General features: G+C 40.2%; 1 protein-coding gene across 1 annotated transcript in view; it reads left to right on the top strand.

The window, feature by feature from the left end:
- The window catches only part of LOC124605592 (equilibrative nucleoside transporter 4), a 201,826-nt gene that overhangs the window by 9,616 nt on the left and 165,761 nt on the right, over window positions 1-26,449 (top strand). Inside the window, exon 6 of the mRNA XM_047137379.1 lies at window positions 25,555-25,778. Within this exon, the coding sequence (XP_046993335.1) occupies window positions 25,555-25,778 (224 nt within the window). The remainder of the gene's footprint in view (window positions 1-25,554; window positions 25,779-26,449) is intronic.

The following is a 26,449-nucleotide window of genomic DNA, read 5'->3' as shown; positions in this document are numbered from 1 at the left end:
AACAGGGTACTAGCACAAACATGCAGCCTGGGTGGCTGACTAAAGGGATAAGAATATATTGTAGAACAAAGTGGCAATTATATCAAAACGTTAGAAACAGTCACAATCTAAATGCAGCAGCCCATTACAAACAGTATTGTAAGGTGCTTAAAAAAGTTATTAGGAAGGCAAAAAGTATGTGGTATGCAGATAGAATAGCTAAGTCTCAGGATAAAATTAAAATCATATGGTCAGTCGTAAAGGAAGTGGCTGGTTTGCAGAGACAGGTCGAGAATATTGAATCAGTGCGTAGTGGGAATGTCCGTGTTACTGATAAGTCGCATATATGTACAGTATTTAATAATCACTTTCTGAATATAGCAGGTGAACTAAATAGAAACCTAGTCCAAACAGTGAATCATATAGCGCTCATAGAAAAAAGAGTTCCGAGACTGTTACCTGAAATGCTCCTCCATGATACTGACAAGAGGGAGATTGAGTTAATAATTCACTAAGGACCAAGAACTCTCATGGATATGACGGGGTATCTAGCAGAATACTGAAGTATTGTTCTATGTATGTTAGCCCAGTACTTAGCCATATCTGTAACTTTTCCTTTAGGAGTGGTCGGTTTCCTGACCGATTAAAGTACTCGGTAGTGAAGCCACTTTATAAAAGGGAGACAGGGATAATGTTGACAATTATAGACCTATTTCTATGCCAACGGTGTTTACTAAAGTTATCGAGAGGGTTGTATATACAAGGTTACTGGAGCATTTAAATTCCCATAATTTGCTGTCAAATGTAGTTTGGTTTTAGAAATGGCTAAACAACTGAAAATGCTATATTCTCTTTTCTCTGTGAGGTTTCGGACAGATTAAATAAAAGACTGCGAACGTTGGGTGTTTTCTTTGATTTAACGAAGGCTTTTGACTGTGTTGACCACAAAATATTACTGCAGAAGTTGGACCATTATGGAATAAGGGGAGTAGCTTACAATTGGTTCGCCTCTTACTTTAAGAACAGAAAGCAGAAGGTAATTCTCCGCAATATTGAGAGTGGTAGTGATGTTCAGTCCCAATGGGGCACTGTTAAGTGGGGCATTCCCCAAGGGTCAGTGCTGGGGCCACTGCTGTTTCTTATTTATATAAATGATATGCCTTCTAGTATTACACGTGATTCAAAAATATTTCGGTTTGCTGATGACACCAGCTTGGTAGTGAAGGATCTTGTGTTTAATACTGAAACAGTATCAAATAATGTAGTTAATGAAATACGTTCATGGCTTGTGGAAAATAATTTGATGCTAAATCACAGTAAGAATCAGTTTTTACAGTTTCTAACTCACAATTCAACAAGAACCGATATTTTGATCAGACAGAATGGGCATATTGTAAGCAAGACGGATCAGTTCAAATTCCTAGGCGTTCGGATAGATAGTAAGCTGTTGTGGAAAGCCCATGTTCAGGATCTTGTTCAGAAACTAAATGCTGCTTTATTTACCATTAGAACAGTATCTGAAATAAGTGACAGTTCAACATGAAAAGTAGTCTACTTCGCATATTTTCATTCGCTTATGTTATATGGTATTATTTTTTGGGGTAATTCTTCTGATTCAAAAAGGGTATTTTTGGCTCAAAAATGGGCTGTTCGAGCTATGTGTGGTGTAAGTTCGAGAACCTCTTGTCAACCCCTATTCAATAGTCTGGGAATTCTGACAGTGCCCTCACAGTATATATTTTCTTTAACGTTTGTTGTTAGCAATATTAGCTTATTCCCAAGAGTTAGCAGCTTTCACTCAGTTAATACTAGGCAGAAATCAAATCTTCATGCGGAATGCACTTCCTTGACTCTTGTGCAGAAAGGAGTGCAGTATTCTGCTGCATCCATTTTCAATAAGTTACCACAAGAACGCAAAAATCTTAGCAGTAGCCCAAACACTTTTAAGTCCAAACTGAAGAGTTTCCTCAAGACTCACTCCTTCTATTCTGTCGTGGAGCTCCTGGAAGAGCTGAAAAATTAAGCAAATTCCAGTGTTACATTGTTGATTTTCTTTATTTAAACTTACGAATTGTCACCTGAATATGTTTCTTATATTTCATTTTATCTGTTTCCACTATCGTGTTATAATTTCATGTATTAACTCATTCCATGACCATAGAGATTTCTCCTTAATGTGGTCCTACGGAACAATAAATAAATAAACTAAGGACTAGAGTGAAAGAACTCAAACAGGGAATATGAAGACACACAAAAAGTATCAGAAGGACAGGCAATCAATAAGAGTTCAATAAACAGAGTTGTAGCAAATTCATATCGTAAAAGTAAAAGAGGATGGGACATAATCAACACTGAAAGATGCAGTGAAAACAGTATAAATAGAAATTTTACTAACTCAACTGAAGTGAGAATAGTATAGTTACAGATGGAGCAAAAATAGCTAATATACTCAACAACAATTTTATAGATGCTGTGCAAAATTTAGAGGGGGAAAGAAATCACCAGAGGTCACAGTATCATAGAATTCTTGGGCAACCATCACTCTCAATGTTCCTGGAACCAAAAACAAAAACAGAACTCATAAAAACAACTCAGATATTAAAGTCCAAGAAGTCTGCAGGAGATGATGAAATATCAAATTATCTAATAAAGCATGTGAATGAAGAAACAATTGAACCTCTTTTGCATATAGCAGACAGCTCATTAAAAGGAGTACTCCCAGAAAAATTAAAAATAAGAAATGTGTCAAAGATGACCCAAATAACAACAGACCAGTATCTATGGACTCTTCAAAAATGCTATAGCTGCTCATATATAGTACAGAGTGTCTCAAAACAAGATTTATAGTTGAAGAGTCCTCTGTGCATGAGCAACAAATCTGAGGAGAGTGGGGGGGGAGGGGGTTTACATTCATTGTTTGCTTGGCCTTTAGGAATTCAACTGATCTGGAACACTTCTTGGGAGAAGACTACGCATTCTGTGTGTGAGAATTAACAAAAATGGTGATTTGGTAACTGTGGCATGGAGGAAAGTTTGCAGTGGTCATGGATTGCATAATGTAAATGATGCTCCATGTGTTCCCCTTATACAGAATTGGATCAAAATGTTTGAGGAGACCGCTTCAATACTGGCCACATTGAAATCTTGGTGACCAGTGTCATCAAGAATAGGTGAATCTGTGGAGAGTTTAAATCAGTCTGCTTATGACAATCCTAATGTCTCCATTCATAGACATGTAAGTTGTTTAAATATGTATAGATTATTACTGCATCAAGTTCTACAAAAAGACTTAAACTGCACCCTTACAAAACCCAAATAGTGCAAGAATTAAAGTCTGAGGGTCCCAGACAGAGGCTGCAGTTCATTAATGATGTAACTGAGTGCCCTTCATTTAACAGAATCTTTTTCTCTGATGAGGTTCATTTTCAAACCAAAGGACAAGGTTTCAGCAAGACAGAGCCACAGCACACACATCTAATGCACCTATATTGTGTGTTCATGAATTTTTCCTAGCAAACTGATCTACAGGAGGGGAGACATAAATTGGCTCCCACACAGTTCAGATTTGGTCCCCATTCATTTTTTTCTTGTGGGGATATGTCAGATCTAAAGTTTATGTCAATAATACGACTTCTCTGGAGCAATTGAAAGAAAATATCCGCAGTGCAGTGACAGCCACACACAAGTGCATATATGCCTAGCTGTCATGCAAAATTTTGTTCGTCATTTAAATGAATGCAGCAGGCATGCTGGATTGCATTTAAATAACATTATTTTTAAGAAGTAACATCCTAAACTGTATATTTAAATAATAATAAATAAAGATTTTGTCAATAGACTATATTGACACATCAAATATAATCTTTCTTTTGAGACACCCTTTAGTATGATGAGCCAACGGCTTTGCCGCAGTGGTAACACCGGTTCCTGTCAGATCACCGAAGTTAAGAGACGTCAGGCTGGGCTAGCACTTGGATGGGTGACCATCTGGTCTGCCGAGCACTGTTGGCAAGCGGGGTGCACTCAGCCCTTGTGAGGCAAACTTAGGAGCTACTTCATTGAGAAGTAGCGGCTCTGGTCTCAGAAACTGACATAAGGCCAGGAGAGCAGTGTGCTGACCACATGCCCCTTCATATCTGCATACAGTGACGCCTGTGGGCTGAGGATGACATGGCGGTGGCCGTGCGGTTCTGGCGCTGCAGTCCGGAACCGCGGGACTGCTACGGTCGCAGGTTCGAATCCTGCCTTGGGCATGGGTGTGTGTGATGTCCTTAGGTTAGTTAGGTTTAAGTAGTTCTAAGTTCTAGGGGACTTATGACCTAAGATGTTGAGTCCCATAGTGCTCAGAGCCATTTGAACCATTTGATGACATGGCAGCCGGTCGGTGCCTTTGGGTCTTCATGTCCTGTTTGGGAGGAGTTAATTAGTATGATGACATTCCTAGAGAAACCTAAGATTCTGATTCCTGCACAACATGGTTTCCAGAAAAGGGAAATTATACAAACAGCTGTCTCGAGTCTAACGGAATCTGTCTATCTGCTATGTTTCTGCATTTGTCTAATGTTTTTGACACAATCACCCATACAGCACTGACTGAAAAACTTGAACGCTGTGATGTATGTGGACATACAGCGCAATGTGTAAAATCATAAATCAGTAACAGAAAACAGTATGTGACAACAGAATCAGGATGCAGATTTGAAATTAGGGGTATTAAGTACAGTGCACCTCGAGGATCTGTACTTGGCCTGATTCTATTCAACCTGTTTGTAAGCAATATCAGAGTCAGTGAGAAGTATCAAAAACTACTGTATGCTCATGACAAATGGCTCATACAGAATGACTTAATCATAAATAAGAGACCGTGTTCATGGTGTTCATAAATAGAGAAAAAGAAGATCACATAGATATATTCATAGATGAAATGAGATTGGAAGAAGTTACTGCTACAAAGTTTTTGGAAATTATGGTCACAAGTAAGCTCCAGTGGAGACAACATGTAGACAATGTTTTTTTGTTGTAAATTAAGCACTGTAATATTTATTATGAAACACCTTGCACATTGTGCTAAAAAACTTCTATGTACAATGTACCATGCTCTATTTGAACAATATTTGCAGACTGGAATTACTGTTTGGATAAACTCCAGCAGCAATATCACAAAAAGAATTTTTGTATTTCAAAAAAAGGCCATTAGGATGACTTTGAATAAGAAACAGTAATACAGAGTTGGTTACTGTACCCTTTAATATTTACTTTTCCAGCCTTGTACTTATTGGGGTTATGAGAATCTGTTTTTAATAGATTCATATATTTTTGTATTTAAGTTTCTTTTATGGCATAAATGTAATCTGAAAACTTATCCTCTTGAAGAATGACTTTGTTATAGTTTCTTTGGTTGTGAGTTTTTGAAATGGTAGCTAAAATACTGTAAAGGATACGTGTAGTAGAGATATAAAACCAAATTAGACTTCCAAAGCCTAAGATTCAGCAGAGAACGAAAGACAAGTTTTGTTGGTAGCAAAGCAGTAGAGCTCCTAAACGGATTGTCTCTCCCATGACAGAAAAAAAGTAACAGAAGACCATAACAGCTTTTATAGCAATATGCTTCAGTGTCTACAAAAAAGCTATTGTATGACATGACAGCGTCTATACATCTGCTGCAGCATTTTCTCTACAGGCAGGACTGAATTCAAAGATTTTGAAACGGCTGTAGAACTGTTTCATCTAAGTGAAAAATTCATTCTGTTGTGATTAAGATAATTGAATGGATACTGCAATTGAGGGAGTATTACGTTGTTGTAAGTGGACATAAATAAATTTTAACGTTATATCATACACATGAAGTGCTAACCTGTAGGCCTAATTTTTGTTGCTGTTAAGTAATGAAAATTTGTGTAATAAGTGTGTTAAGTGATTTAATTCAATTTTTAAGTGTATAATCTGTGTTGCAATGTATGATAGATGCAGATGTTGCTGTAGGATAGTCAAAGAAAGGGAGTGGTATGTGTAGACTGTGGGTTGGAATTCGACTGGAGTGACTGTAGTGGGGAACTGAATGGGGAACTCATCGAGGCTTTCCCATGGAATTGAAAGTTTTGCAAAAAAGAGAAGAGAATCACTGAGCAGGAGGCAAAGATTTGTGCCCTTCAGGCTGAATTAGATCACGCGAAATTTGAACTAGATAGGTTGAAGTGGGAAGAATCTTGGGAAGTGGGTAAAGGTAATAAGCAATGGGCAAAAGGAAAATAGCTCTTCAACTTCATCTACAATTCAGCTAACAATATCGAATAAATTTGACTTGTAATCTAGAGAAGGAGGGGAAGAGCCTCATCCAGTTGTAGGGTACAGTGGAGTGCAGTAGACTTTTAACAAAGAAATTCAGTGTAGGTCAGTACCAAAAGAGAGTAGGAAGAAAAGAGTCTTGCTGCTAGGTAGTTGTCATGGGAGGGGTGTGGGCCAGATGGTGCTGGACAAATTAGGAATAGGGTACCAGGTCATAAGTACTGTGAAGTCAAGTGCTAGCCGTACCCAGGCGACAGAGGACATAAGAATTTGTGCAAAGGTTTTGGCATAAAGGATCGGGTTATTATAGTTGTGGAGCCGGAACAGCCTGGCTAAGAACAGTAATTACAGCATTAGGGGTGATTTTTATGAAATAGGAGTAGCAACTGAAACTTCCGCCAGTACCTCGTCTCCTACCTTCCAAACTTTACAGAAGCTCTCCTGCGAACCATGCAGGACTAGCACTGGTGAAAGAAGTAAATCTGTGAGTACGGGGCATGAGTCGTGCTTGGGTAGCTCAGTGGTAGGGCACTTGTCCGCAAAAGGCAAAGGTCCCGAGTTCGAGTCTTGGTCCAGCACACAGTGTTAATCTGCCAGGAAGTTTCATATCAGTGCACACTCTGCTGCAGAGTGAAAATCTCATTCTGGAAACATCCCCTAAGCTGTAGCTAAGTCATGTCTCCGCAGTATCCTTTCTTTCAGGAGTGCTAGTCCTGCATGGTTCGCAGGAGAGCTTCTGTAAAGTTTGGAAGGTAGGAGACGAGGTACTGGCGGAAGTAAAGCTATGAGGACAGGGTGTGAGTCATGCTTGGGTAGCTCAGTGGTAGAGTACTTGCCCGCGAAAGGCAAAGGTCCCGAGTTCGAGTCTCGGTCTAGCACACAGTTTTAATCTGCCTGGAAGTTTCATATCAGCGCACACTCCGCTGCAGAGTGAAAATCTCATTTAGGAGTAGCAACTACACACACAAATGTTCGTTCTATGGAAGTATTGCAGTGACATAACCAAACACTCCTGTGAGCCATGTGAACATTAAGTTGAGCATCCATATCGACATCTACATAGACACTTCTCAGGCCACCATATGGTGAGTGGCGGAGGGTAGCCTGTACCACTACTAGCCATTTCCTTTCCTGTTTCACTCGCAAATAGAGCAAGGAAAAAATGGCTGTCTATATGCCTCCATAAGAGCCCTAATTTCTCAAATCTTATCTCCATGGTTCTTACGTGCAATGTATGTTGGTGGTAGTAGAGTCATTTGGCAGTCAGCTTCAAATGGTAGTTCTCTAAATTTTCTCAATCATGTTTCTCAAAAAGAATGTTGCCTTACCTCCAGGGATTCCCTTTTTAGTTCTTCAAGCATCTCTGTAATACTTAGATGTTGTTTGTACCTACCAGTAACAAATGTAGCGGACTGCCTCTGAATTTCTTCGATGTCTTACTTCAATCGAACCTGGTACACTCAAGCAGTACTCAAGGATCAGTCGTACCAGTGTCCTATACGCCATCTCCTTTACAGGTGAACTATTATTTCCTAAAATCCTCCCAATAAACCAAAGCTGATCATTCACCATCCCCATTACAGTTCTCACATACTTATTCCATTTCATATCACTTTGCAATGTTACTCCCAGACGTTTAAACAACTTTACTGTGTCACACAGGACACTAGTGATACTGTAATCAAACATTACAGGTTTGTTCTTCCTGCTCATCTGCATTAACTTAAATTTTTCCACATTTGGAGATAGCTGCCATTCTCACACTAATTAGTAATTTTGTCTACGTCATCTTGTATCTTCTTACAGCCACTCAACTTTGACACCTTGTCATACACCACAGCATCATCAGCAAACAACTGCAGACTGCTGCCCATCCTGTCCGCCAAATCATTTATGTATATAGAAAACGACAGCAGTCCTATCACCTTCCTGGGGCACTCTTTACAATACCCTTGTCTCTGATGAACATACTGGGTTCTGTTACTTAAAAAATCTTCAAGCCACTCACATATCTGTGAACTTATTTCATATGCTTGTGCCTTCATTAACAGCCTGCAATGGGGCAGTATGTCAAATGCTTTCGAACTCTAGAAGTATGGAATCTGCCTGTTGCCCCTCATCCATAGTTCACAGTATATCATGTGAGAAAAGGGCAAGCTGAGTTTACCATGAGTGATGCTGTCTAAAACCATATTGATTCGTACTTATCAGTGTCAAGAAAGTTTATTGTATTCTAACTCGGAATATGTTCAAGGATCCTGCAGCAAACCAAAGTTAGGAATATTGCTCTGTAATTTTGCGGATCTATTCTTTCACCCTTCTTATACACTGAAGTCACTTGCAATTCCCCTCCCCCCATAGCTTGGGACTTTGTGTTGAGTTAGAGATTCACGATAAATGCAAGCTAGGTAAAGGACCAGTGCCATAGAGAACCTGGTAAAACTAAATTGGGATTCTATCCGGACCTGGTGTTTTATTTGCTTTCAAATCTTTCAGTTGTTTCTGTATGCCAGGGATGCTTATTATTACATCGCCCATATGGGAGTTTGTCCGATGATCAAATGATGGTATGGTTGTACAATTCTTCTGTGTGATTGATTCTTGAGTGTGAGCTTTAAAACTTAGAATTTTGTTTTGCTATCCTCAACTGCCTCACCAGACTGGTCAACAAGGAAATGAATGGAAGTATTAGACCTGCTTAGGCTGCTGCTGCGGTGCTCTTGACTGAAGTGATATCTCTTATGAGTGCAGTGCCAGTTGCTACAATTGTGAGATGGAAATACCGTATTTACTCGAATCTAAGCCGCACTTTTTTTCCGGTTTTTGTAATCCAAAAAACCGCCTGCGGCTTAGAATCGAGTGCAAAGCAAGCGGAAGTTCTGAAAAATGTTGGTAGGCGCCGCCACAAATAACTTCTGCCGTCAAATATATGTAGCGCTACACAGGCATGCTTTGTAGGCACAGAGATAAATACTGGCGCCAAAATCTATGCGTCACTTAAAAAAAAAAGTGGAAGACGAGCTTTTTTTTTTCTCCGCCTCGAGTTTCGACCACTGCATTTTCATACATTATCCAACGAAGTAAATACAAATTCCGTATTGTTCATCTTCGAATGAAGCAGAATTTCAATGTTCTACGAAAATCTGACTGGCAAGACTAGGGATGTTTGTCAATATGGCCAACTCTACGTTCTGAATTTTTTCCTACCTGTGAGAAGAGACAGCTGCTAATAAGACCCTGATGAAATGTGAATCACATGCAGGATTCTCTTCACCATAAGAATAATACGAATATAAACTTTTGCCATGTATTCTTTCTTGTTTTCTGCTATCTCATTTAAATCCTGTCTGCCTAATAAACTACGAAACTAGAGTGAGACAACAGCAAACGCGGAAGAATATACGTATCGTGTCATGTTTATATTCGTATTATTCTTGTGCCTAATAGTGATAAAGTCAGAAATGAAGCACGGCAACTGACTAGATTTTTAAATCTAAGATGACTAGTTTCTGTGCAGAATTTGATGTACTAAAGAAGCGGCCGCAAAGATTTTCAAACGGAGAAAAATTTTCGCCTAACTCTCGTTCAGAACATGTTCTATCATACGCAGTCTATTATTCGGTTCTTGTTGATCATTATCAAAGAAAGCAGCAGTGTACGTAAGAACAAATAGCAATCTCTTGGCATTGTTTCGCTAATGAGATGATACCACCTTCTTCTTCTTCCATGCATTTTCAGCTTAGAGTGACGTAAACACCTATAACAAAGAAAACGGCACTTATCAGTTCGAAGCAAAATAAGCAGTCGATTCAAACCAGATGAAGCACGTGAAAAAGGATGGGTACCCGTATAAATACGGACGGAGCGCCTGACGCATAGCAATGGCTATCTGGTAAAGCATAACTGCTAAGCTTACGACTCGAACCAAACTGCAAAGCTTACGACTCGAACCAAACCACTATAGCTGTATCATCTTTCATTCGAACTGAATTGTGTCTCATATTACAATGGGCCAACTTTGTTTCGATTTGGAGGTGCGGCCTAAAACTTTTCTCTCCCCTTGAATTTCGAGTCTCAAATTTCAGGTGTGGCTTAGATTCAGGATTTTTTTTTTCCCCCTTTATTTCGAGTCTCATTTTCCAGGTGCGGCTTAGATTCAAGTGCGGCTTAGATTCGAGTATATACGGTATGCCAGACATGGTCTACACCTGAATAGGAGAGGGGAAGATAGGTTGGCTGAACTCCTTGCAGATAATAGTATGGTGGGCCACCATCACACGTACCAAGATCCCTGAAGTTACTGATGTCACGGTGACACCCTTTTTGGTTTAGAATCATCCATTTTGAAAAAAGTGAAAATAATGAAACATGCCTCAAAATATTTAATAATGCACAGAAAAGTTTAGCTTATTTCATCAAAATATTAGAGGATTGAGTAGTAACGTAGAAGAACTTCTCTGCTTGGAAAATTCACTGGGTTAGATAAGATACATATAAAAGATTACGGTATTGCAGCTTATTTATGCAGAAATTACATGGGAAAAGGAATTATTATATACATTAAGATGGAACACAAGTTCAAAAACGCTGAGACAAGTAGATTTTGTAGTGATCAGCACATAGAAGTGTGTTCTTGTGAATTAATGCTGAAAAAATTTTCCCTTCTAATTGTGGGTTATAGATCCCCACAGGGAAATTTTGAACTATTTATGAGGAACCTGGATTCCTTACTGTGACTTCAATATAGATTTTCTAAGAGATTCTGACAGAAAAAATTATCTGGAAACCTTACTTGGATCCTCCAATCCAACCTCAGTAATTAATTCTCCAATGAGAGTGGATAAAGACAGTAGGATCCTAATTGATAATATTTTCTTTGATGAAGCTCAAAGCAAGAAGATAACTGTTTATGCAGTAACAAATACTCTCTCTGATCATGATGCACAGTTAGTTAAGATAAATAACATAGCACCCTACAGTATAGATACCCCTCAGTGGAAATTGTTTAAAATAATTAATGACTCCAGGACAAACATTTTTAAGAATAATAACAATGTTATGAAAAGGGAAGTTGCTACTCACAATATAGCAGAGATGCTGAGTCACAGATAGACACAACAAATAAAGCTTTCGGCCATTAAGGCCTTTGTCAACAACACACACACACACACACACACACACACACACAAACTGCAGTCTCAGGCAACTGAAACCACACTATGAGCAGCAGCACTAGTGCATGATGGGAGTAGCGACTGGGTGGGGGTGAGGAGGCGGCTGGGGCAAGGAGGGGGAGGGATAGTATGGTGGGGGTGGTGGACAGAGAAGTGCTGCAGGTTAGACGTAGGGCAGGGGAGTGGTGGGGGGGGGGGGAGGGGGGGGGGAGTAGTGGAAAAGGAGAGAAGTAAAAAGACTGGGCGTGATGGTGGAATGATAGCTGTGTAGTGCTAGAATGGGGACAGGGAAGGGGCTGGATGGGTGAGGACAGTGACTAACAGAGGTTGAAGCCAGGAGGGTTACGGGAACATAAGATCTATTGCAGGGAAAGTTCCCACCTGCGCAATTCAGAAAAGCTGATGTTGGTGGGAAGGATCCATGTGGCACAGGCTGTGAAGCAGTCATTGAAATGAAGGATGTCATGTTTGGCAGTGTGTTCAGCAACAGGATGGTCCACTTGTTTCCTGCCCACAGTTTGTCGGTGGCCATTCATGCAGGCAGACAGCTTGTTGGTTGTCATGCTCACATAGAATGCAGCAGAGTGGTTGCAGCTTAGCTTGTAGACTACATGACTGGTTTCACAGATAGCCCTGCCTTTGATGGGATATATTATCGGACTGGAGTAGGTGGTGGTGGGAGGATCTATGGGACAGGTTTTGCATCTAGGTCTGTTACAGGGGTAGGAGCCATGAGGTAAGGGGTTGGGAGCAGGGTTTGTGAAGGATGGACGAGTGTGTTGTGTAGGTTCGGTGGACGCGGAATACCACTATGGGAGGGGGGGGGGGGGGGAAGGATAGTGGGCAGGATATTTCTCATTACAGGGCATGACAAGAGGTAGTCGAAACCCTGGCGAAGAATATAATTCATTTGCTCCAGTTCTGGGTGACACTGAGTTATGGGGAAATGCTCCTCTGTGGCCAGATGGTGGGGCTTTGGGAGATGGTGAGAGACTGGAGAGATACGGCATGGGAGATCTCTTTTTGTACAAGCTTGGGAGGATAATTGTGGTCTGTGAAGGCTTCAGTGAGACCATCGGTATATTTTGAGAAGGACTGCTCGTCACTGCAGATGCACCGACCACAGGTGGCTAGGCTGTACAGAAAGGACTTCTTGGTATGGAACACACCTGTTCCATACCAAGAAGTCCCCAGCTGTCGAAATGGAGGTATTGCTGGTGGTTAGTAAGTTTGATATGGACTAGGTACTGATGTAGCCATCTTTGAGGTGGAGGTCAACATCTAGGAAGGTGGTTTCTTGGGTTGAGTAGGACCAGGTGAAGCAAATGGGGGAGAAGTTGTTGAGGTTCTGGAGGAATGTGGATAGTGTGTCCACACTCTTTATCCAGATCGCAAAGTTGTCATCATGAATCTGAACCAGGTTAGGAGTTTATGATTCTGGGTTTTTAGGAAGAATTCCTCTAGATGCCCCATTAATAGGTTGGTATAGCATGGAGCCATCCAGGTGCCCATAGCCATACTCCAGATTTGTTTGTAGCTAATATCTTCAAATGAGAAGTAATTGTGAGCAAGGATATAGTTGGTTATGGCGACTAGGAAGCAGGTTGTTGGTTTGGAATCCGTTGGGTGTTAGGAAAGGTGGTATTCAATAGCAGTAAGGCCATGGGCGTTAAGAATGTCAGTGTATAGGGTGGTAGAATCAATAGTGATGCACAGGGCACTGTGTGGTAAAGGGACAGGAACTGAGGAGAATCAGTGGAGGAAATGGGTGGTATCTTTTATATACGAGGATAGGTTCCGGGTTGAAGGTGTTGGTCTACGAGAGCAGAGATTCTCACAGTTGGGGCCCAGTAACTGGCCACAATGGGGCATCCTGGCTGGTTAGGTTTATGGACTTCAGGAAGCATGTAGAAGGTAGGAGTGCGGGGAGTGGTAGGGGTGAGTAGAGAGATGGACTCCTGGGGGAAGTTCTGGGATGGGCCTAAGGATTTGAGTAGTGATTGGAGATCCAGCTAGATTTCTGGAATGGGATCAATGGCAAGGTTTGTGAATGGAAGTATCTGACAGCTGGTGGAGCCCTTCTGCCAGATAATCCTTGTGGTTAAAAACAACAGTGGCAGAGCCTTTGTCCACAGCATGCTTTATCTTTCCACCACCACCTACTCCAGTCCGATCACTAACATCACCTATCCTATCAAAGGCAGGGCAACCTGTGAAACCAGTCATGTGATCTACAAGCTAAGCTGCAACCAATCTGCTGCATTCTATATGGGCATGAAAGCCAACAAGCTGTCTGTCCACATGAATGACTTCATTGCCCAAAAATGTGCTGTAAGAATAATATAGTGAAACCCCGCTTTTACACTTTTCAAGGGACTTAAAAAAATGGTGTAAAATGTGGGAAAATGTAAAAGGTGGGAAATAATGTTTTAAGCTGTAAAAGTTACGTATAGGATACCCCCCTTGCACTTTATGTATGATGTATGTACATAACAGGCATCAAAAGGCTTGTCAGGAACATTTTTATTATCTAATAATGGTTTATTATCTAATAAAAACCGCTGGTGTAACTGGAATTGGTAACTGTCTGGGAAGTGGAAACGTTTGACTTAATTTCAAACGTCATAATCGATGTTTTTGAAAAGCCTGCAGCTGTCATTCATTATTTAAATACCGAAACACTGCATTTGTTGCGTATTTTGTCATGCTTAACGGCCGGCCAGAGTGGTTCTAGGCGCTACAGTCTGGAACCGCGCGATCGCTACGGTCGCAGGTTCGAATCCTGCCTCGGGCATGGATCTGTCTTTGTCCTTAGGTTAGTTAGGTTAAGTAGTTCTAAGTTCTAGGGGACTGATGATCTCAGCAGTTAAGTCCCATATTGCTCAGAGCCATGCTTAACGACGCGTTTCGAGAATTTTTAATTTAAAACATCATAATCGATGTTTTTGGAAAGCCTTTAGCTGTCATTCATTATTTACATATTGAAATACTGCACTAGTTACGTGTTTTTCATGCTTAGCATGACGCGCTTCGATAATTTTTTCTCGTTGTCAAGTGCAAATACGTAAATAAGAATTTTGTATAGTGTTTGAATATGTGTTATCCTGCGTCTCTTGCACTGTACTCGTCTTTTTGAGGTTATCAGGTACTGTGCCTCATCAGTTATGTGGGAAACCACACACACATGTAAACTATCACTCACATTGTTTGTTTATGTAACATAACAAAAAATACATACGTAAATGCTTCGCTTGACAACGAGAATAAATTCTCGAAATACGTTTTGCTCAGCATGAATACAATACATAACCGGCACTCTGTTTACACTTAAAACATTTGAGTAACAGCAACACAACGCGAATGACGGTGTCAAATATCGCTCCACGTGGCCATAAGCCGTAACACAATAAATATCCTTCGACAAAGGTGTCACGATGATCACAACAATCACGAAACTACATTTGCGCAGCAGAGACAGTTTGAAAATGGTTGTGATTGGTCATAATATCTTCACTCGAACGAAACTAGTTACTCCCATCAGCCACTAGCCCACGTAGAGCTAGGGAGCGGCGGGAAATATGCACGAATTGTTACAACTTTTACTCGCTTACCCGTTCAAATCCGATGAATAGAGTGCCCTGATGCCAAGAAACTTAACCACTTAATATCTGTAAATACTACTGGACGGCTAACATTATGCAAGCATCATATTTTCTCCATAGACATTTTTCCGTAATGCGTAAATCGCGGGAAAATTATAATTATGATGACGCAAAATCAGGTGCAAATTAACATTGTGGGCATAGGAAATTTGACGGGACGTATAAAAAATATCGTAAACGGCGGGAAAACGTTAATTCCGGGAAAGTAAAAGCGGGGTTATACTGTTTGTGGTGTTCACCCATGATCATCTTGTAGACATCTGTTTCATGAGTGAGGCATTCTGACTGCAGGTCAAAAGGAACAATGAGGTACACAATTACAATACCAGAAGTAAAAATGACATTCATTACCCCATATTAAGGTTGTCTTTACCAAAAAAACGGGTGCACAATGCTGCAACAAAAATTTTTGATCGCTTATCCACTGATATAAATGTCTGAAGGCAACATAGTAAAATTTGATAAGAAACTGATAAAGTTTCACCTTGACAACAACTCCTTCAATTCTGTAGAAGAATTTCTGTTACAGTAATGTGTAAAAGGTGGTGTGTAGGAACTACTAATATCTGTATATCGTTTTTCTTTTTGAAAAGAGAGAGAGAGAGAGAAGCTCTTAGAAATATTCATAATGTAACCATATGTAGAAATTAATTTGCAATGTGAATGTAAAATGACTCATTCCACAGCATTATGATCTATTGTGCAAAATAATCCATGGAACATGTAACTAACTAACTTTGTGTAGGTTACTTTTCTGGGGAGTTCAGCAATCATTGAGATTACCTTAGCAGCAGTGTGAACAAAGATGGTGATTATGCCACAAACTGGTGTGACACAAGAAACAGATGTTTGACAGATTTAATGAAGGTAGAACTCTAGGTGACAGTGAACTACGAAAGCATTCAGTATTCAGAAATGTTTAAATTTGCTAGGAGTGATATTCAATTATTAAAAAGTGTCATAGGTTAAGAGAAATATATTTATAATCAGTCTGAATCTAATTGCCTTGCCCTTGAAGATGGTAAATGTATTTTTTAAATATTACAATATTGTTATAAACAAATAACTAGTTGTCATCCAGTTTGTGCTCTCCTCCTGTTACTAATTTGCCGAGATGCCTCTCCATCATCCGTATTATATGTTCTGTTGGCATCCAATAATATGCAAGACTGTTTTAGATGTGCAGACTGACTGTAACATGAATGCTGATACTGCCAAGATTATTAATTTTCTATATGGTCCTGTGCTTTGTGGTAGCTACTTTGATTTCATTTTTTATTTTTGATGTTCATGTTTGTCAAGTGTAGCTTACTATTGCTGTTGTTCATATTGAGTCTTCATTATGATCTTTGACTAATGGTTTGGAACCCTTGTCCAGTTAATAGTCTATGCTAGCTAAATATTATTATACACACTCATATCACCAACAAATTTAAAGTAGTGCTTATAGCTCTTAAAAAATGCGTTTTAGAATCCATACTCTGGGGTGGTGGTCTAAGGAAGGTTGGAAACCACTGCCCTAGTAGATATTCCAAAACCAATGTTATTTACTATATATTTTATGTTTTGTGGCACTTTGTTGAAAAGTTTAATTCCTGTACAGCATGTACCTTACTGACACAAATTTATGTTACTTGCTATACCATGCAAGTTTCCTTTTAATCTTGTATTGTTGCACTATTTTACCATTTTTCCTCATATCACAATCATCCCCCATTACATTATGTTATTGATATACATTATTATGTGATGATATAAATGTAAGGCAATCATAGCAGTTTCAGTATTTTAAACAATGGAATACATAACTATATATCTGTGTCCACCTGTAAGAATTCTAATGGCTCTGTTTTGGGTTTTGACAACCTCATGAACTGCTGCAAAGTTTCCCGGATTAAGGACCAATATTTGAGATATGCAAAAAAATTGTCGTAGCAAGCAGTAAACTGGGATTGCTTACATTTATGACTTTCAAAGATCACTGCAGGTACAAGGTGTTGTATTTATAAACTGAAGAGCCAAAGAAACTGGTACACCTGCCTAATATTGTGTAGGGCCCACGCGAGGATGCAGGAGTGCCGCAACATGATGTGGCATGTATGAAGTACTGCTGGAGGGAACTGACACCTTGAATCATGCAGGGCTGTCAATAAATCTGTTAGAGTACTAGAGGGTGGAGATGTCTCCTGAACAGCATGTTGCAAGGCATCCAGGATTCACTCAATAATGTTAATGTCTGGCAAGTTTGATGGCCAGCGGAAGTGTTTAAATTCAGAAGAGTGTTCCTGGAACCACTCTGTAGCAATTCTGGATGCATGGGGTGTCAAATTGTCCTGCTGGAATTACCCAAGTCCGTTGGAATGCACAATGGACAGGAATGGATGCAGGTGATCAGACAGGATGCTTACGTATGTGTCATCTGTCAGAGTTGTATCTAGATGTATCAGGGGTCTCATATCACTCCAACTGCACATGCCCTGCACCATTACAGAGCTTCCACCAGCTTGAACAGTCCCCTGTTGACATGCAGGGTACATGGATTCATGAGGTTGTCTCCATACCCTTACACATCCATCCACCCCATACAATTTGAAATGAGATTCGACATGCAACATGTTTCCAGTCATCAGCAGTCCAATGTCAGTGTTGACGGGCCCAAGCAAGGCATAAAGCTTTGTGTCATGCAGTCATCAAGGTTAAACGAGTGGTCTTTCTGCTCCAAAAGTCCATATCGATAATGTTTCACTGAATGGTTTGCATGCTGACACTTGTTGACGGCCTAGTATTGAAATCTGCATTAGTTTGTGGAAGGGTTGCATTTCTATCACAGTGAAAGATTCTCTTCAGTTGTCATTGGTCCCATTCTTGCAGGATCTTTTCCTTGCCGCAATAATGTCGGAGATTTGATGTTTTACCGGATTCCTGATATTCACAGTACACTTGTGAAATGATCATATGGGAAATCCCCACTTCACTGCTACCTCAGAGATGCTGTGTTCCATCGCTTATGCGCTGGCTATAACACCAAGTTCAAACTCACTTAAATCTTGATAACCTGCCATTGTAGCAGCAATAACCAATCTAATAACACCAGACACTTGTTGTCTTATGTAGGCACTGCCGACTGCAGCACCTCATTCTGCCTGTTTAAATATCTCTGTATTTGAATACACATGCCTGTACCAGTTTCTTTGATGCTTTAGTGTATAAGGAACAATATATTATAAAAGGCAATATCTTGGTCCAATGCTGCTGTATTAAAATTGATAACCAGTTGTGGCTCTACTGCCATCATCAGATCTAAAAATTATGGCAACATCTAGGCACATAGTCAGTACATGTTTGTTCCATTTCAAATCTCTCTGCAACAAAATGCAAGAAACTTTGTTGCAACTGGATTTTCAGTGCATTAATTGCTTATAGTGTCATATGTACAATGCAGAAATAAGTCCTGGCAGCTTTGTAAATGTACTGATAATGTCTGCTGCTGTTTACAAATTTATATTCTGTGTGCTGGGTGGGTGGCAGAACACTACTTCTGGTGATGTGGATAGAGCTTTTTGTTGGAAAAGTGTGTAAAATAAGGGAAAGGAAAAGCAACCACTCACCTATAGCAGAATGATACATTGTACATAAAAAGACATAACAGAAAAAAGTATTCACAGTAGCTTTTGAGCTCTTGCTCTTTCTGTAGTAAAAGTCCATAGATTAACCCACATGACCACACATACACCCGATTGCACACTCCCGCAATGAGAATGATTATTCCAGAATGAGATTTTCACTCTGCAGCGGAGTGTGTGCTGATATGAAACTTCCTGGCAGATTAAAACTGTGTGCCCGACTGAGACTTGAACTCGGGACCTTTGCCTTTCGTGGGCAAGTGCTCTGGAAACATCCCCCAGGCTGTGGCTAAGCCATGTCTCCGCAATATCCTTTCTTTCAGGAGTGCTAGTTCTGCAAGGTTCGCAGGAGAGCTTTTGTAAAGTTTGGAAGGTAGGAGACGAGGTACTGGCAGAAGTAAAGCTGTGAGTACCGGGCGTGAGTCGTGCTTCGGTAGCTCAGTTGGTAGAGTACTTGCCCGCGAAAGGCAAAGGTCCCGAGTTCGAGTCTCAGTCAGGCACACAGTTTTAATCTGCCAGGAAGTTTCAGAATGATTATTGATTATCAGTACTTGAGAGCAATTGCTTGGGCAGATGGAGATGGGGAGAAGGTAAGTAAGGACTAATGACTCACCAGGCATACAGCAAGACAAAGGTGGAGGGTAGAGCATTTGAGAGAGATGAAGAGGGGAAGGGAGGGGAGGAGAGGAGGGGAAAGTGGAGTTGAAGAGGGAGACAGAGAGAGAGGAGAAGAGAAGAGAGGGGGGGGGGGGGCTGGCAAAGGGGCGAGAGAGCGAGAGTGCTTGCGTGGTTTGGAAGAAAGGTAGGAAGAGTGGTGAGGGAAGGCACTACACAGTCTAAATGGGGAAGAAGTGGTGTGAACAGAAGAGGAAAGAGAACAGGTAACGTGAGCCAGTGGGAAACAGATTAGCAGAGATTTTGGCCAGCAGGACTGTGAAAATGCAGGATATACTGGAGACACAACTCCCAACTACAGCGTTGAGAGAAATGTGCACTGGATGATAGCACAGGAGATATGTTTATGGATGAGCTGGATAGGATATTGTCTGTCAGTAAAGGCTCAATGCCTACTGGCAGCTAATGTCTTTAATTTCTTTGTGTCTTGATTCATAGTGGCTGCACGACATGGAGTCTGTTCTTTTAGACAAGTGCAAAAGAATAGACATCACATACATAATTATGGCAATGATGGCCAATGATCCCTTTTGTGCAGAAGCACTCCAAGCTCAAACTTTTATGGGAAGATGCTGTGAGTGTTGAGGCTAATGAGCAGGGACACTACATCAGTAGTGAGTAGGTGTAAGCTGAGAATTTGAGTCTGAAAGGAGGCATGATAGAGCAGTCTGTGCAGTAGTGATAACTGTTGTCTGGATGGTGTAGTGGTCAACGGATCTGCCTAGTAAGCAGAAGACCCAGCTTTAAATCCTGTATGGTGTGCACAATAGCTACACTATGAGCCCAACTTTAACTTGTGTGATACATATATGCTTCAAATCGCAAGTCATTATGACTTCAAAATAGTAATACAGCCTCGTCTTCCGCATTGAAAATAACCTGCAAACATGGCTACATGGAGATTATCATCTGCTTGCATTATACTATTGTTGGTTGAATGGTAATGCACAGTGTTTATATTATCAAAATGTAGGACTACTATTACCTGAAATTGTGTAGAATTTTCTCATCTGGCTATAATCAAATCTAGTACTTACTTTAATTTGCCTAATTGACAAACAGTTTTGTCCACTTTTGGAGAGTTAAGAAACAGCTAGAAAAACGATCCCCTCAGATCAATAAATATTATGAGATAAAAATTGATGATCACTACAATGCTTCTGGATTTGAAAGTGATTTGGGAAGGCATTGATCTGGAGCATTGTTATACACTCAAATATCTTGCAGTTACCTTAGACAGATCACTCACTTACCAGCAGCACTGCTTTGATGCTAAACATAAGATGTCAGCTTGAAACATCGTCATCTGGAAACTAGTTGGTAGTAATTGGAGTACCCAACCATAAGTGATCTGTACTTTTGCTATGACACTTTGTTTCTCAACTGGTGAATAACCCTGCCCAATGTGATATAAATCTGTTCACATGAAAGAAATAACACAGATCTTAACGAAATTGCAAGGCTAATTACTGTTTATAAATTGTACAGCGTGGCGGGTGTTGCTGCTCCTGACACACACCAGAAAGTAGCTGCAAATGACAAAAGAAAGAAAGTTAAAGAAATTGAGTTACATCCACTGCAGGAAATAAGGCACAGACTGAAATTTAGGAAGTGCTTTTTTTTTACAGTCAACATCTTTACTAAATACGTCAGCCAAGAAAGCCAGACAAAAAGTATGGGCAGCCAAAATAAATCATCCTCAATTGTGGGTAAAGCCAGGAGAACACTTACCTGCCAGAGTCAACTTTGACTGGACCAAATGTGTAGATCACTGACCAGGCTATGAATGGGCATCACAAAACCAAGAACAACGTAATGAAATGGGGAGACTTGCAAGGGCCAACACTTTGTGCATGTGGAGAAGTACATAAATGAAACATCTGTCTCGTTGCTTATGTTACTGTAATTCTTGGAAAGAAGAGGAATTGTTCAGTTCACAAGAAAATGCGGTAGCAGTTGCTCATTTCTGGACAAAGGTTGTTTGAGTGCAGTTTTGTATTTGCATGTAAGTATAAACTCCTTCTATTTTCATACCTGAAACTGTAAAATTACAGAATCCTTTGTGTATACCTCTGACTCAAATTAACGAATAAGTACAAGCTTTTGGAAATAATTTATGTGTAAAGGAGGACGGTCAGTGAATAGCAGAAGCACTGAGTCATCAACAGGCACAAAGAAAAGGGAAAGAACACTCGCTAATATTCAGAATAAATCTTTTATTGAGTTAGAGTATAAAAACACACACACACACACACACACACACACACACACACACACACACACACACACACACACCTGTGCCCTTACATTATACTGGCTGGACATACATTATTGGGAATGCATTTCACACAGGTGGGTTAGGGTGGGGTGGGAGCTGTGCTGGGTGGGGAGGGTAGAGGAGGAGATGGCAGGAGGCAGGAAGAGGTGTTGATGATGTGCGGCTAATGGCTCTCAGAGGGAGGCAGGAGATTTGTTGGCTAAGGATGTGTGAGAAAGGGGTGACAGGTGTACAGACTAGGTATGTGGTTCACTGGTATTTGTCAGTAGTGTGCAGAACATGATGAAGGTGATGTGGAGGCATGGATTGGGAGGAGATGACAAGTCAGAAGAAGGCGAAACTGTTTGGTAGAGAGTATGGGTACAATTTGTTAACAGAGGTTAAGGCTAGGAGGGTTAGGGAGGGAAGGATGTGTTGCAAGGATAACTCCCATCTGCATAGTTCAGAAGAGCTGGTGGTGAAGCGAAGGATCCAGATAGCCTGGATTGTGAAGCAGTCATTGAACTCAAGCCATGGCAATGACAACCAAGCAGCTGTCTGCTAGAATGAATGGCCACTGTCAAACTGCTGTCAAGAATGTAATTGACCACCATTTGGCAGTGGGCACTGATTCCAGTGGATAGTTGGTTGATTGTCATCGTCAAGGCTTTGGCTATCTAACATTGTGCCCAGAAATGAGGGACATCTTATCCAAAATCATTACCTTCCTTCCTAAAGTGGTTTCCATTGCCCACCCAGCCTAAGCAACATCCTGGTCCATCTCTATACATATTCCAGCCCCAACACAGATCATATCCCTCTGGAAGGCCCAGGTGCAAGACTTGCCCGATCCACTCTTGCAGCACTTCCTGCTCAAGTCCTGTCATGAGTTTACAGTACCCCATCAGAAGCAGGACCATTGGTGAAAACAGCCATGTCTTACACCAACTTTGCTGCAGTCACTGCACAGCTTTTTATGTCAGTATGACAACCAACCAACTTTCCACCAGAATGAATAACCATTGCTAAACTGTGACCGAGAAGAAAGTTGACCACCTAGTGGCACAAAATGCAGCTGAAATGCTCAAATTCAATGTCTGCTTCACAACTCTGGCCACCTGGATCCTTCCTTCCATCACCAGCTTTTCTCAGCTATGCAGATGGGGCTTATCTTTGCAAAATGTAATTCACTCCCATAACCCTTCTGGTTCTAATCTCCATTAATAACCCAATGTTCCCATACCCACTGCTAAACACTTTCTGTCTTGTAACCCCCTTCCAGCCACATCTCCACATTACAATCATGTGCCACACCCCACAGGCTCCATTATCCGTGTATCACATGCCTAGCCTATGCATCTGCCATCCCTCCATTATCTGCCCACCCAGCACAACCCCCAATCCACCTTAGTCAACCTGAAAGCTGGTAGATTTGCCTGTTGACAACCCAGCAGCTGTGCTATTCAGTGAGCGGTCTCATTTCTCCTAAATTATTTGTCTCTGCCAGCTATTTTCCTATTATATGTATATGCTTTTAGAGACAGACACAGAATTTGTTCTTATAGATTTCTGAATAAATTATTTCTTTAGCTAGAGGTCACACACACACACACACACACACACACACACACACACACACACACACACACACACAAACTGTGCCCCTATAGGTGCGCAGAGTTATTGGAATGAATACTTGCATTATTGATATTAATATTAACAATATAAGGAAAAGATTATTTTTTACTTGGTACATGATCTACAGAGTTCACAAGAGCATCAAAAATCATTTGGTGGTAAAATACACCACATTATGAATTATAGATGAAGTAGTGAGCACAGAAAACCAGTATTAAATGTGTACCTTTTGTAGAAATACTGTCCTAGCTGCTTGGTGAACTGGAATACACCACTCTGTGTTTAGGCTTTCCCCCCCCCCCCCCCCCCCCCCCCCACCTTTTTTTTTTTTTTTTTTTTTTTTTTTTTTTTAATTATTAGTGTTGGTATAGTGATGTCTCCAATTTTTGTAGTCCTATCACCCTCACTTGCATATAATATTACGGTATGTTGATAGTTATTAGTTTCAAACTAATCACAACTGAATGAAATTGTGTTTTAATTAATAATAGTAATAATTATCAACATACTATAATAGTATAGTGATGGTTTGTTGTTTGTACAATGTACAGGTAAAGCTTCTACCGTTAGTATGTTTTTTGTTAATGTATACCTTGGCTTATTCCACAGCCCCTGATGGTTTCCCTTGCTTATGGATATACAGAACATGATGAATGAATGAATGAGAAGTATTAAAGATTTATAGTCACTGAATCATTGTATACACTCATAGACCAAGTGAATTTATCTTTGTTAATCAGGATTTGGTCCATGGCTATCTTACTTGTTGTCATTATTGTAAGATTTACCATGATACATTACATGACTTTATTTTATATTACTGCAATCTCAATTTTTCTGCTCTAAAGGGCACTATTTGCTATGTTTTTGATTTTAGAACATCCTTAGTGGGTATAGCTATTCACATAAAGCACCACCAGGTGTACAGTAGTAGTCTGCCAAAAAGAAATTTTATAAGGAGACTGATTTTGTTATGTTATCATCAATACCAGAGTTTTCAGACTTCCCTCAGAAAGACACATTCTCAATACAGCTTCTAATTCATGACTTATTAATACATTTAATTCTTCTGCTTTATTAGATAGACACATTCACAGGAATGTTTGCAGTATCATTATTGAAAAATAACTTGCTGAAGTCAACCATGTGCACCATAAAGAGGCAGTTACAGTGCTAAGACTGGGACAGGATTTATAAATAAGTTCTGAGTCTTGCTTCATTAGCTGGAGTAGGACAGCATTGCTATGGCAGAGAAATGAAGATTGAAGGGGCTGCCAAGGCATGTTTCGAAAAGGAAAGACGAGACTAGTCTTATCATGAACAGAAAACAATAGAGAAAGAGGGGAGGGGGATGTAATGGCATTCATGTGGGTGGCAGTGGCATTTTTTAAAAATTAAATCTATAACAATAAATCAGAAAAATGAGGCAAGGTGAGAAGTATGAAAGAAATGGAGGGCAGATTGAGTTTTCTCATTTTGAGACGACAGAAGGAGTGATCTATTTTACTTGCTAAAAATGTGCGATCTTGGCTTTAGAATGTTTTTATCAATTGTAGGGTAGAGTTTACTGGAAAAGTAAAACAGTGGCTACAAAACTGAATGAAGGGAACAACAGTGAGTCAGACTGACCACACAGTAGGAAGAAATATGGTCAGGCTGTAAATATAAGTTAAGAAAGGAGTGAAGTTTGAAGGAAGTCTGAAAATTCTAGTGTTGGTTAAATGGAATTCTACATTTGGAAACTTGATATGTGATCTGAAGTTTTCCCGGTGTATTTCTAATTTGAACAGTTCTCGGGTATCCGACCAGGTAATGTCGTAATTTCTCCTCAATATTTCGGCAGACGTACACGCTGCCATCTTTAGGTGGTTCCTGACAAATGCTGTGCTGTTCCTCTCAGCACCCTATATATAGGGTCTGTCTGAAGATGGCAGCGTGTAAGTCTGCCGAAATATTGAGGAGAAATTACGACGCTACCTGGTCGGATACCTGAGAACTGTTCAATTTGGAAACTTATTACTCAGTTGGTTAGATTCTTTGGGTGATTTTTACATTAAAATACTAAATGGAGCAATTGCACACTCCTTAAATTCATAATTTAAGATCTGCAGGAAAGTATAGATCAGGAAACAGTGTTCTCAAATGTGCTACTAAAATTGTGAGTTCTTTTGTGTGTCACTTTTTCAACATTATCTTAATAACTGAATTATTTCACCTGTATCTTTGTGGAAATGTTATTGCAGTCGTAAATGATTCTTCAGGTGCAGCCGGATTTCTTGTGTCCAGTAATCGCATTATAACGAAGTTGCTGCTAGATGATCAGCGCGTGAACACTATTATCTTCTTTGTGATGTCAGTGGCGATAATAGCATTGTGCTTTGGACTGCATCAGGTGGTTAAGAGGACAGATTTTGTACAGTTTTATATAACTCTTTGTAGAGAATCACGTAAGATTGTGCTAGAGCCAACAGAGGATGTTGGTTTGGTAAGTATGACAATGTTTTCATGTTTATGGTTTACTTCTTGACAAATATATCAGTCATAATAATGTAATTGTTACTACTCAAGCTTTCCTGGCTGATGTGTTCAATGTATGTATCTCCAGTCTGTCACCAGATCGAATTTTGTAAATCTCACATTTCCTCAAGGCAACTGCTCAAAATTATCAGGAGGGTGCTGCTGGCATGTAGCATTTGCTGGTGTTTACTCTGCACCCTTCGCAGACCCGAGAGCAAGATGCTGGTAACAGTTATTGTTTTCCGGTGTTTAAAAATAAGATTTGAAATGAGATCAAATCTTAAAAACTTCCTGGCAGATTAAAACTTTTTGCCAGACTGAGACTCGAACTCGGGGCATTTGCCTTTTGTGGGCATTCTACTGACTGAGCTACCCAAGCACGACTCGTGACCCATCCTCACAGCTTCAATTCTGCCTGTACCTTATCTCCTACCTTCCAAACTTCACAGAAGCTCTTCTGAAAACCTTGATAATCTTGTCAGTCTATAAAAATGATATACAAAATTGAGTGATTCATAAATGTAATGTAGACATTACATCCTTTCTGTAGATTCACAAAGATTTTTAAATGTTATCAGGACAGTACGTTCAGGTCACATGTATTGCATGACATAGACTGAGATTACCCACCACCATTTC

This window comes from Schistocerca americana, chromosome 3 (genome assembly GCF_021461395.2).
Source record: "Schistocerca americana isolate TAMUIC-IGC-003095 chromosome 3, iqSchAmer2.1, whole genome shotgun sequence".
NCBI classification, from domain to species: domain Eukaryota; kingdom Metazoa; phylum Arthropoda; class Insecta; order Orthoptera; family Acrididae; genus Schistocerca; species Schistocerca americana.
The sequence above is the reverse complement of the archived record's forward strand: the minus strand, read 5'-3'. Positions and strand labels throughout refer to the sequence as shown.